This window comes from Stenella coeruleoalba (assembly GCF_951394435.1).
Source record: "Stenella coeruleoalba genome assembly, chromosome: 3".
In the NCBI taxonomy this organism is placed as follows: domain Eukaryota; kingdom Metazoa; phylum Chordata; class Mammalia; order Artiodactyla; family Delphinidae; genus Stenella; species Stenella coeruleoalba.
Genome location: NC_137148.1, coordinates 38,447,250 through 38,461,126, shown reverse-complemented (window position 1 = coordinate 38,461,126; position 13,877 = coordinate 38,447,250). Strand labels below are relative to the sequence as shown.

Below are 13,877 nucleotides of genomic sequence, written 5' to 3'. Positions count from 1 at the left end.
CTAAAAACCCGAAGTGTGTTATCTATGGTTTTGCAGCTACAAATGTAACATGAGTAAAATATTTTATTTATTACAAGAATGTAAATTTAGCTCCTCATAAATATTTACTACTAAAGTGTTTAGAGAACCATATTTATTTATGGACTAATATCTTATTCAGTTAATGAAATGTATTTTATAAAGTGGTGCTTTAACAATTATTTTCCAATGACTAACCAAGTCAGAAATGCTTAGAAAATTCAAGACAGTTCATTTGAAATGCTCCAGTTGGTATTATGACAAAGTGTTTATAAATAGAGCATATATGTAAAATGTACAAAAATCTTTTGTTTCAATCCTGTATTTCTTGACAGAACTTGAAATTACAATGGTACTCACATGACCAATTAAATCTACCGCAACTACTTGGGGAATACTGGCAAGAAGAGTTTTTTCTTTTATTCCCTCTTATTTTACAAGTATTTTTAAGTGAAAAGGGCAGCATCCTTTTTAGAGTTTATTGAGAACTTCAAATATCTAGTCCCCAGAAGCAAGATTCATCATGAGGAGTATCTAAGGTCTAACCGAGTTTTCAAAATAGTGCCCACATATACCGTACTTGTTGAACAAATTCAGATTTATTGAAAGTAAACATTTACATTGGCTACAATGTTAGAACTATTACAAAGCTGGATAAAAGAGGCTTAAGTAGCAATAGAAAGCAAGTGCAGTAAAAAGTGAATAGAGAAAATATTTGGCCTTAGTGATCTTTTGGCAGTATTTACATTATGTACATATTGTTAAATATTTATAATAACTCTAAGGCACCAGAGGCTAAAGAGCAGGTTGCAATACTATTTTGTGCACAGAAGTCAAGAAATTTATTGTAAAGAAGGCTGTAGAATTAAAGAAACATAGGCATATCTTAATGTTTACATAAAGGAGTGGCTGCGTTTTTAAAATCTCAAATGACACATTAAATATCGGGCAGATTGAAGAAATTATTTTTAGAACATTAAATTATGTTGACTATGTAAATAAGCACTATTTTTTACTGACTTGCTGGTAAATGTGTAATGTAATCTATTCTTCAACACAGCTTTTTCACACTCATGGATATGATACGTTTTGTCTAAAAACTACTTGAAATTCCTTTGAACTACAAAAACTTATCCTAATATATCAGAGTGTATACAAAATTCCCAAGAAAAATTTACTGGATAATAATATACATCAAATTTATATATAATCTGACAAAAATTTAGCAGGCATTCAAGAATATTTGAATATTCAGTCTGCCATTCTGGCACAGCAGTTGGGTATTTTAATCCTTTAACTGTTTAGGGTGGGCAATTCTTTGTGGCTTCAGGTGAAAGGACATAAAATGGGCCCACGTAGAAAACCAATCCTAAAGGGAACTAATTATTTTCAAATTTTGCAACTTGAAACCCCTTCACTTACTCTTTGGGTGATGACTATGTTATTCATCACTGGTGATTGAAATATCCATATTACTGTATTGTCAAGAGGTAATTGACAACATAGATCTAGCATGGTCTTGACTGTCGTATTATTTGATGACTTCTATTTGTAAAATTTTATTTGATCCTTATACTGAAAACCCAAACTTATCTTGACAAACAGTCTATCATTTGTCTTGAGGTAGTGTAATAATGAATTCAGCAGGACAATAGAATAACATCATAATATTTTTTAAGTGTGCTTCAAGTGCCACCGTGAAATCCATACATTTAGATGGTAGACAGTCCAAGGTTGAAGGGACCTTCATGATGTATTAAATCACTATCTGATGAAGTCATCCAGACTTTAACAAGGATGATGAGGTCTTCCTTAGAACTTTCTGAAACCCCGTGCCCTAAGGCAAGTTATGGTACAAGTTATGGTACAAAGTACTGATAAAATTCTTTCAGTGATAATAAAGATTCATAGACTTACATATTAAAAGTTTCCTTTCTTTTAGCTAAGGGGAGAATAATTGAGGGATTTCTTCTCTAAACTCTTAAATTTTTCAATGAGAAATATTCAGAGCATTAACAATAGCTTGAGTAGGTTTCTTATATCACACAGTACTTGAGAGTGAATTTAAGGATGTGGCACTCTTATATTTAAATTTTAAATTTAGAAACCACCTTCAAATCCAACATTTGACTGAGATTTGCTGAGCAACAAAATAAAAATTTTAACATAATGCAATCTAAGGCACCAAAGTACCTTACCATAATGTATTCTACAGCACTAGGTTATATGTATATTATTACTTTTTCTCTTCTCGAACGTTCAATCATTTTCTTCTCTTTTTAAATACAGTGGACAATGAAAGAGGACAAATTATTCATAGTGAAATGTTCACAAAATCAGTAATGCAGGAAAAAAAGTAGAACTAATAAATTAAGGCTCTTCTTCTCCCACTTGAAGAATGAAAAGAAATGATTGCCTTTGCTCAGTGGGTTAATATGAAGTAGTAATGACTACATAATTAGTATAACTATTACAAAGAATCAGTGAACAGACTTCAAGTGATTATAGAAGTACAATACAATATCACATGTTTGGAATTATCAAATAAGTCAAAAGATAATATCTTAACGAGGTAACTCAATCAAGGCATGATGATAATGTTTAAAGTTCTAAATTTTAAGGACCTGCTTGGATTCTGAAAGCATATTCATCTACTAATGGGTATTGAAATTAGATTCTGTAGAAATAAACATCAGTTTACTATAGTATTCCCAATATCAAAAGTCCAATGAGAAGACTGGCTTTATTTTTAGATACAGGCTTAAAAAGTTTTGACAATTTTTCAAAACAAACTAAAATCTGTCATTCTGCATTGCAAAAGCATTCAATTATCATGAGAAGACATCTTACTATCATAAAAGATGTCTATTATCTGTAATATTTAGTGGACATTAAAACTATCAATTACTTTCCTTGCTCTGATAGATGAATCTACTTTTATTCTTAAGTTGACAGTAGAAGTTTGTATTATAATGTTTTATCTCCCCTAAATAGTCTCCCTTGAGTCCTCCAAGCTACCCTTCCAGTTCAGATTCTAATACTCTACCCCTTACAGGTCACTCAACTGTTGAGTAAATCCTTAGTGGATTAGTGGTTTTTAAATTATGCTTGGAGGCACTTCAAAGAGTTTTTGGAGGTGCCTCAGTGGTCCTAGTGGCCAAACACATGGGGTTTCAAGATTTCAATTTCCAAATCCTACTATTACATCCTCATATGTATGTCATATATACATGAATGTCCCACAAAATTAATTTGAAAATGTAATTTTGTTGCTTTAAACTATTTTTAAAACACAGTAAAGGGATTTGGGAGACTTGGGAATCTTGGCAGAAAGAAGCAAGGAGTCCTCTTGTCCCACGTAAAGTCTTCAAATATTTGGTCACAGAACTGAAGATACTGTATCTTGGACCTACCACACCAATATCATCCCTCAGTCTGGCCTTGAGTTCAGAGGCACAAGTCAAAACAGATCAATGTTTTAGGTGGATCCTATCACAATGATTAATATCCCTTCAAGTCTATTTTTGCAGAAATAAGTGGCATATCAATTATTTACAATATAAGAAAACAAACAATTAGTAAATGCTTCCTAGATAGCAATCCTGAACAATGTGTATGACCTTTGTTCTCACCTTTTATACCAAAGGAACAAGCACAGAATTTATATTACACTTGCAAATGAGGATACATTTTTATTTTTTCTTTCTAAATAAATTAGAGTCAGATATGAGCCTTGATTCAGGGTTTGAATAGAGTGGCAGACTTGCTAATTAAACTGCTCTCATGAATGGCCTTATTCCAAAAACATCATGTAGGAAAAGAAACACTGTCAATTAAAAATTGTAATGAATAAGAACTTAGGTCCCAAAGAAATAGTAACGATTTTGATGCACACATGACTCTTGAAAAGAGAATGCTGAGAGCTGGTGTTATTGTTCTCTATATAAACTTATTCATGTTCTTTTAATATAAAAGAAACTTCAAAGTTTGTCTTCTTTCTCAATATGAAAAAAAATAAGCAGAGGTATTAGATGAAAAATATAAAAATGCTGGTGTGGTACAAATAAATGTAAAAAACGTTCCACAGTAGGAAATAAAAATATATATACTGTTGTTTTAAATTCTGAGGCCTTTCTTTTAAACATATTATCATTTGAATAAAGATGTTCCCCAAATTATAATATTATAAAGAGTTAAATTTTAACTGAGGGGAAAATTCTTTAAACAAATAGAAAACTTGTTTGCAAATATTTTCAGTGAATGAGCAGTGGTGAATTTGGCTCATATCTTGGTTTATGTCCAGAGAGAATATTATTTTCTTACTGAACATTATTTTCTTTCCATTGAATGAGAACAGAATTGTGGAGCTGTGCCATCTGTTGTTAAAATACACGTATGTGTACATACACACATATATGCACGATCATACATTTTGATGCATGAATCTATAGATATGTATATTACATACTTTTGGGCAAAGCACTGTATCTAAGACCTAATTGCTTTTGTATATGGAAAAGTAACAGATTAGGAAACATCCCTCCCCCAAACATTCGAATGTTCATACCGCTAATTATATAGCACATCAGAATGTGCAAACATTACACTTATTGCAAAGTATCTTATAGATTTAGACGCCATTATAAAATGCTTTCAGTTCTATTTTTGTACCCTAAGATGTCGGTATATAATACCAAATTTCCAATTAAAGAGTTTAATATAAAAATATCAGCACAAAACTGTTTTTTCAATCTGTTTATTGTGTGAGGAACCCAAACTTCAGTTTAAGTGCTGTTGTAATTTTATTACTAGATTCCATAACCCTACAATTGATAAATTTTATACCATTTTAGGTATTTAATGAGAAACTTAGAAATACTAAGAAAAAAATCAGTATTCAAAGGGTTAATTTTGTTTATAATAACAATAAATTATTTTATCATCTTCTTCAGTTCAAAATCCAGCTTTGAACCCGAGGAAGGCTTTCAAATCATGTTAATTAAATGGTGGTCCTTTAACCAGTAGCAGTTTGATTACCAATTACTCGAAGGATCTCTTTGTGAATGCCTCCTTCTTGTGTGTTAATATTTGTGTCTCCCACTTGGCCATCTTCGTAGCTAAAACACAAGACACAGAAACATAAAACATTCGAAAAGAAGAAACATTCAAAAACATCCCCAAAGCATTTAAGACAGCTTAGAAATGCTGTCTGGTACCTAAAGTACAGCCCAAGGGAATCAAGAGCCAGAGACAGGTGCTTCTCAGTTGGGTTTAATAATGTGCTCACATTACTGAACACGTGATTATTCTACGTCATGCCCTGATTTGACCCTTCCTTTTTAATTTTAACTTTTTAACCTCACATAAAGCATTGCCTGAGATGCTGGAAGCGCCCCAGTGTCTTTGGCTCTGCAAACCTTTTCCACAGCAGTTGTTATAAGAAGCCTGCTGAGAAAGAAGATACTGACTTCAGTTTTATGTTCCTTGGGTTCTGGATTTCTTAACTCCACTCCTACTTCAATCATTTATTTTCTGATCAGTGACACTCTCAGAAAAATCACTTCAATTTCCACCATTGCTCCTTTGCCATTCCTGCCTTCTAATTATTATTCTGTTGTAATCAGTGCTGCATTTTTTTTTATCACTGGTTGCTCTATTTAGTCCGACTACAACAATATTCTTATTTATGCTGGTACTACATACAAGAATGCCAGTCTGCTAAGTTTAGCTAAGCAATAGAAGTGAAAATATAACTTTAAAGGACAGCAATTACTAAGTCCTTTAGAAAGAAGTAATTACATTTTAGATGATAATTCATTTCCTCAAATAAACTTACTTGGGCAATAAGAATTTCCCAAGAATGAATTTTTAAACTTCCATGATAATATTCAGAGTAGAATAGATGATGAATTAATTTTACTTCATAAAAATGACTTCAAGACAGAAGCTTTAGAGAAGTGGTAATTACTTCAAAATAGATAACCAGGGGTGTAAGCATAGTGTCTCAAAGATTAATGTGTGCCACTGTCTTTTCCTCACCATGCTTAAATTCTCCTGAAATAGCACAGCAGAAAAATGAAATAGATGACACATAACAATGAGAACTTAGGTCCTTACATAATCAACTACTTAAAAACCTAGTGATGGTTGCATCTATATCGAGTTTAAACTCCTAAGAAGTGGCCCAAGTTTGCCTACTTGGTTAATTTTTACCGTGCAAATATACACACACATACGTATACATAAGGCACCCAATGGTGAGACATTATTGTAAAAAAAAGAATGGGATATGTGGTACAAAGCCCAGTTGTAATTATTTTCTCAGGAGTTCAAACAATAAGTGCTCTGTTACAAACTAGAGAATGTGTAAAGTGAAACGCTTTAGACCTAGATCTAATCGGGTGTTTTGTAGCAAACTGTGTAAAGATATATTTTATTGGGCAAGTAAAATATGTTAGCCTGGTTTTTGTATAAATCCAGGCTACTCACTGGACCAAGGGTAAGCTAAGCCATCCGTAATTCTGAGCCAAGGCTGGGGAAGCAACCTGGCTTGCAGGCTTGGCCCACATGAGATAATGGTGTTTTATCAAACCAACTGGCCTAGCTCCTCTAGGATACAGATTATGGAAAACAAAAGAGACTGACGACAAGAGAATGAACCAGACACAAAGGAAACCATAGTGCTTTGAGAGAAGCGCGAAGAGTGGCAGGTCTCAGAACTGCTTTGGTTCTTGATGGCTTCCCAACTTCTGACACCAGTCTACCATGTATCTCTGTCCTAAGTTTCCTAATAGGTGTTTATATAAGATATTTTCAGCTTAATAGATACCAGCCTACATATTACCATCTCTGTTCTTTTCAACTTAAAGTTGACCTTGATCAAGGTTTGCCTGTAATACATTAAAACTTCTCATTTTTTCCTCAACCCACTGCAATCATTCTTCAGATCCTACTACTCTACTGAAAAGTACTGACAATGGTTGCCCATGGCCTCCTAGCTGATAAATTCAGGAGACTGTATCTGCTATGTCTGCAGCATGTGATACAGCTGACTGCTCTTTTTCTTAAAGCTATATCATCTCTTCCCTCCCTAGTTGGCCCTTTGATTATTAATTCTCAGTCTCTTTCATTGCATTCTCTCCCCTGGCCTCCCATTTCAATGCTGGTTTTATCCACAATTCCCTCCTCAGTGTTCCCTCTTTTTATGATATGCAAACTCACTTTACTTTAGTCTGTCCCATTGTTGTAACTATCACCCACATGCTGATTCCTAAAACTGTATCTCCAGTCCTTACATCTTTCTCTAACTATAAATTTCCTACAGAAATCACAGAGGTGGTATATTCAAAGTTGAACTTAACTTCTTAATACAAAACTGACTGTTCTTTTCTACTCTGTCAATATCTCAGTTTGAACTACCATCATCTACCCACCCCACCAACAAGAAAACTTCAGTCATTCTTGGTTATTCCATGTGCCCAAATCCAATACATCATCAAGTTATGTTGCTTCCATTTCCCTAGTTATTCCCACTTGCATCTTCTCTCCATCTAATACCATCACCTTCGTTTAGGCATTCATTATCATTCATCTAAACGGGTGACTTTCAAGTGGCAGGTTGTGTACAGTTAGCAGGCTTTGAAATTAGGTTGTCCGGGCTAGCATTTTCCAATGAAATTAGAATAAAGTAGGACAGAGAGTACTGACTGCACCACACAAAGTAAGATTGTTCTTTCCCAAGTCACAATGTCAAATTCATTTTTTTCTGTAGTGAGAAACGCTGACCTAGACTATTGTAATGACATTATAACTGATCTTTCTATCTCTACACTTATCCCCCCATCCCTCCTACAAGACAATTCTCTGCCCTGCTAGAGTGATGCAAATGGCCTTCGCTTCACTTGCAGAACAAGATCCAATGTCACTGGCATGGCACACCTGGGTCCTTCATAATCCAAACCTAAACTTCTTCTCTAGTCATGACCCATCACTCCTCCCTCACTCTATTTCCCAGTCAAACGGAAGGGTTTGCTATATCCAAGTATTACACATTCATTGACACATAAAAAGCATTTGAAGTTAATGGAGAGGAGATGAGACTCACATTCTTTAAATAAACTATAATAATTTATAGAAAGAACACAGGAGGAGGAGAGAATAGAGAGCAAGAGTGAGAGAATGAGATTGAAAGTATTAAGAAAAATGCTGATTTTTCCATTGTCTATGAAGCCCATAAGGAAACACAACAGCTGCGGGCTGAAGGATAAAATCAGTCAAAGGCATTCAGGTGTCTTAAATTATGAAGCATATATAATAATAACGGTAAAACCAACTACCATTTGAATTGGTCAACCAGCAGGGCTTAGATAAATGAATTACTAGTGGCATTAAGATATTTATTACAATATAGCATACAGATTATTTTGCAGCTATTTATTAGTATTGCAGACAAACACTAAGTTGTTAATATAACACTGAAGTTCACTTACGTCCAGGCAGCAACAAAATTAAAAAAAAGAAATACAGCAAGAATGATATCAATAGGGAAATGATACACTTGACTGGGGTTTTCTACAGAAGGAAAAATGAAACCATCTAAAAGAAGACAAAAATTACTTATGTTCCTAGGAGTATAAAAAGATAACTGAAATTTTAATAAATAATAAACCAATTTGCTTTAAAAGCTATGAGACAATAGATGGAATCTGGCTATCTGGAACTCTCTTGGGTATGTCAGGAAATTTCATGGACAAAAACTTAAATGTATTGACAACCTTTATTTTCAAACTGATTATAGCAGCTCTGTGACAGTTTTAAGATCGGTTCACATACATTTGTTTTCTTTTCTTTTTTTTTTTTTCTGCGGTACGCGGGCCTCTCACTGTTGTGGCCTCTCCCATTGCGGAGCACAGGCTCCGGACGCGCAGGCTCAGCGGCCATGGCTCACGCGCCTAGCTGCTCCGCGGCATGCGGGATCTTCCCGGACCGGGGCACGAACCCGTGTCCCCTGCATCGGCAGGAGGACTCTCAACCACAGCGCCACCAGGGAAGCCCTACACTTGTTTTCTGACTCCCTAAATCTGGAAGCCAGAAATGATAGCACTGTTTTTCATTAGTCACAGAGAGGAGAAATTCAATGTGAACTCAATGATATCCAGCACTTCTCCAAAGTTCTTGTAAGAAATCTGATGCTGTAGTGTACTGTCTGCTTCAGAGCCCGTGTATAAATCTGTCTATTAAGTTAGAACATTCAGTCTTTTGTCATTGCTTTCATTCAATATGTATTACATGTTTCTGCACGAGATGTAAGATTCCCAAACACGGACAGAATTTGCATTTTACGAGGGGAGATAACAGAGTTATGCAAATAACTGGAGGACAAGGCAGCCCTGGGTGATACAAAGAAAGGGCAAGCAGAACTGACAGTAAAGACAGATCCTGTCTGAGTGGGACACCGGGAGAGGCCCCACGGAAAAGACCATGCAGTTAAGTCTAGAAAGATTGGCTAAAGGCTGAGCTGGTTAGAAAGCCAACCATTCCTACTGACCGAGCAAAGGCACATTAGCGGGGAAAAGAATTCCAAGTTTTTTTCAAGAAACAGCTTGGATGATAATTTTATTCAATCAGTGGTTTGTATGGGTAACTGAAGTCAAGTCAGATGGGCACTATATTGCAGAATGCCATGTTTTTATTTGTTAATAACTATCAGCCTGTATGAGCAAGGAATAATCAAACTCTCCTTCTGGAAAAATAATGTGGTATAAATTGTATGATCTTATTAACCATAGCTAACTCTAAGTGGGAATACGATGGGTGATTGTCTCTCTTTTTGCTTACCTCTGATTTCAGTTTCTGTACATTGAACAGGCATCACTGGTGTAAGGATGGCAATGTTTAAAAAATCTGGCATTTTAAAAAACAGATTAGGAGCAATGAAGAAAGCAGAAGCATGGAAAATAACTAGTAACCTTTTGGTGTACCCTAGGGGAGAGAACGATACACACTGAAACAAAGGTGTTTATAGAAGAAAACTGTGAAAAGATGTAATTGGGAACTGGTGACTAGTGAGCATGGAAAAAGGAATTGAAAACTACAGCAATAATGGGTTCCACTTTGTACATAATGATTTTAAGGTATTAGTGGACTTTGAGGGACAAAATATCCAGCAAGCAGTTCTAAAATGGGCATTTCATTCATTCCTACGTACCTGCCAAGCGCTGTGCTAGGTACGCAAACACAAATGAGCTGTATAGTCCCTGACCTCAGGAGGTATACAGAGTTAATGGAGAAGACGATACATAAAAAAGAACAATCCAGTAATAAACACAAGCCCAGGGTATTACACAGTAACAAAAGGGGGCAGCACAAAGGCATCAAGGTAAGTTTCTGGGAGGAGGGAAGACATACATTAAGATTTAAAAGAGGAGTGGGAATTAGATAAACAATATGAGGGAAGAAAATGGAAGAGAGAATCCAAGATTAATGGAGAAAGGAAAGAGCAAAAGCATGGAGTGTGGAAATCCCAGCATACAGTTCAGGTTGTGCAGCATAACATCCTGGGGTGAGAAACAGCGGGCAATGAAAAATGGTGGGCCATGCAGCTGGAGATTGGATCTCCTCCACCTTCAACGCAGTGGTATTGAAGGAAGAACAAAGCACCAAGGAATCAGTTGGTTCCCTTTGTAAAGGAGACTGGACTTCATCTTATAAGTAGTAAGCAGCTATCAAAGACTTTTAAGCAGGGGAGTGATGTGGCAGTTTCAATCTTGGAAAGAGATCTGGGTTAGAGACAGAGAAATTGGATTCATTATAGACTTGGGATAAAGCAAAGCTCCCAGATCGTATCAGCTTGATGTCACACAATTTATGTCACTGAGCCATGACTGAATGTCCTATCTTTTAACTTCATAAATAAGCTGTCTCCTTGCTATGTTCCCATTCAAACACTGTGTACCTTTTGCAAAATCATGATGCAAAGTATCTCTTATTTCATGTAACAGCCATGATACAATTATTTTATAAATTTTTCCTGTAGCTACCTTTTTAGATATATTTCAAACTTTGACCTAAAATTAAAACAATACATATTCCAAAATATTTTCCTTTTGGCCTTCTTCTGTTCATTCATTAAAAAATTTGCTGACAAGCAGCTGTACATCAGGTACCGTGCAAGGTGATGCAGGGCACGCAGGACAGTAAAAACACAAGAGTAGGAGTCTGCCTTTTAGGAGTTCACAGTCTTGTGGAAGAGTCAGATACAATGAATAAACTGAATTTTAAATTGAAGTTCTGCACTGAGTTGTAGGAATACCAGGAAGAGAGATTAATTTTGATTAGGAGCTTCATAGAAGAGGTGTTATTTGAGCTAGACCTTAAAAGATAGAATAGACTTTAGATAGGAATTCCTGAAATTTATTTAGCACTGACATCTGCTTGACGCAAGAACTGAAAATACCCTGCATCACTTTTCTGCAGATAGTCTTGTTTTATTTGGTCCTTCTTGCTCCTAAATTTCTGAACTTCTTGAAATATTTTGAGAAATAGATACCTTAAATCGACGTAATAGAGAAACTATGGAAACGATTCATTTGCAGATCTGCCTGCTCTAAATCAGGGAACCACTAAAGCATCAAACATGTAGGTTGTAACACCAGATAATAAGCAAGATACAAAAACCTGGCGGTTCTTAACCTTTCCTTGGTCCCAGACAGTTGAGGGAGAAGACACACTCCTATCTCTACGAGTTTACACTATGGCAGTGGTGGGGGCAGTGTAACATGGGGTGCCCATGGCACTAGATACACCTAATCTGTTAACCTGCCAAATCATCAATTACCTTCTCTTGGATTTTATTATTTATTCCTATTTCTGGAAAACACCAATAATAAGTTTTCCTCTCTAGCTTTAAAATCCCCATTTCATAACATTTTTGTTGTATATGACTGGAGCACCATACGTCTCTGTGGTTTTCACACCCCCTGTGAAACTTCTGGCCCTTTTTAAAATAGCTGCCTTATTTCTACATATTGACCTTAATGTCTTTATACACGTGTCTCAAGGTCAGTAACAAAATCAAGCTCTAGCAACAATTCCTAGACCCTTAGAACCGTCTGGAATCTGTTCTTAACATCTGAATTATTACCTTTTGCCTGAAGCACTTATCCTTGATTAAGTTTATTCATTTTTGGAGTCTTCCAACAAATTTTTTTCAAACTTCTTACTCTCTTATTTTTTCCTAACAGATATCTTCCTTTAAATTTTACTTTTAATTTTTTCTGATACCCTGTTCTAAAATTTCCCCCATTTTTCTCTCATTCTCTGTTATTGTTTACTTATTGGGAAGAATGTGATTAGGATAGTAGATGACTGTTTTATTTATTTATTTAATTTTATACATTTTATTATCTCCACTCTGGAAGTCAGATTAGCATAGAATTTATATAATTTTTAATATTTTCAGTTAGTAACAGATAAAAAGGAGGCCTCACCAATTTATATCCTAGTCATCAGGCAAAGCATCTAACTTTAGAGATCACATAATGTGTTAAAAAAAAGAAAGGATGAAATTAAGAATAGAAATTGAGTTTCTGTCTGATTATGGTATATTTGATAACTCACTTCTTTCTCCTCAATTTATTCTTTTCCTAGATAGTGCCAGTCACCAGGCAGGCACATCAGTAGCAGAACTCTGTGATTATATCTTTTATAAAGAAGGAAAACTGATGGTTGTAATTAGAATGTACATTAGTGAATGGATTCTCCTTTTCATGTGTTTTGAATCTCATCAATTTTCCTTAATTAGTTCCTTCTCTCCTGAGGGAGCAGGAAAAAAGAATGAAGTCTCATTTGTGTTTATAAAAGAATGAAAATCATTACCTTAATAGAATTTTTTCCTTTGCATTATTTGGAAAGTATCTGAGTGTACTGAAGGCTTTTTCTTCTCTTTTCTTCAGATGGTCTTTCCTCGCTTTTTTCTTATGAAATATAGAAATCCTTCTCTCCAGTTAACATACACACACCCACACATATACCTCCACTGATTTAGTTTACATATAATTTATGTAAAACTGCCAAGAGATAACACGAGAAATGTTTACTGCCTACTTCCATGTCTAATGTTATTTAGCTCAACAACTACGAATTTTAGCAAGATGCTAAAAGGAGCAGATTAACTGATTAACGACAAGCTAAGGAAAGGCCTCTGGAGTTACTTTTCCATGAAAATCTCCAGCTCACACAATGAAATAACTTTGTGATTGGAGGTGTCTTTTGGAAGGCCGACCTTCTAACAATGGATAAGAGTCAAGATGAGCAAGAAAGAAGAAGGGAAAAAATATTCAATGAGTGCCTTTCAGTGGAGACCTGCACTGTGCTATACCTTAATCTGAATCATAACCTTAAAAAGCAGACAGCTATCCTGGGAGCCTCCAGAGCCATGGCTGTACACTTCTCTACCTTGCCTTCTGCCCCAGGAGGGTGACTTCTATGGACTTGGTCAATATGCTCCCTTGCCCTCTAGTTTCTGGTAGAGTTTGGCCAATGCGGAGGGCGAGGTCAAGGTTTTGCTTGGTTCCAGCCCCACAAGGTCACCTTGGGCTGCCTAGTCCCTGAACTGAAGGCCATGACTCCTGTCAAAGCTGATGAACTAGAAATGGCTCTCCTACCAGGTTCTGATAACTGCTTCCTATTCTTATCTTTTTGGACCTGAGGATGTATAATAGCTCTGGTGCTACTAGCTCCAGGTTACTGTCCTAGACCTATGATTTCCCTATAATCACACTTTTGTAAGTGATCTAACTGTGAATGATAGAAATTATCTCGTTCCTTAAGGGCCAGTGGTTTCCTGTTGGGATTCTAAC

General features: G+C 35.6%; 1 protein-coding gene across 1 annotated transcript in view; it reads right to left on the bottom strand.

Moving 5' to 3' along the window:
* Nucleotides 1–2,053: 2,053 nt before the first annotated feature.
* PARP8 (poly(ADP-ribose) polymerase family member 8) overlaps nucleotides 2,054–13,877 on the bottom strand; it is a 181,593-nt gene continuing 169,769 nt past the window's right edge. The window contains exon 27 of the mRNA XM_079915680.1: nucleotides 2,054–5,135. Coding sequence (XP_079771806.1) covers nucleotides 5,033–5,135 — 103 coding nt within the window. The 3' untranslated portion in view covers nucleotides 2,054–5,032. The remainder of the gene's footprint in view (nucleotides 5,136–13,877) is intronic.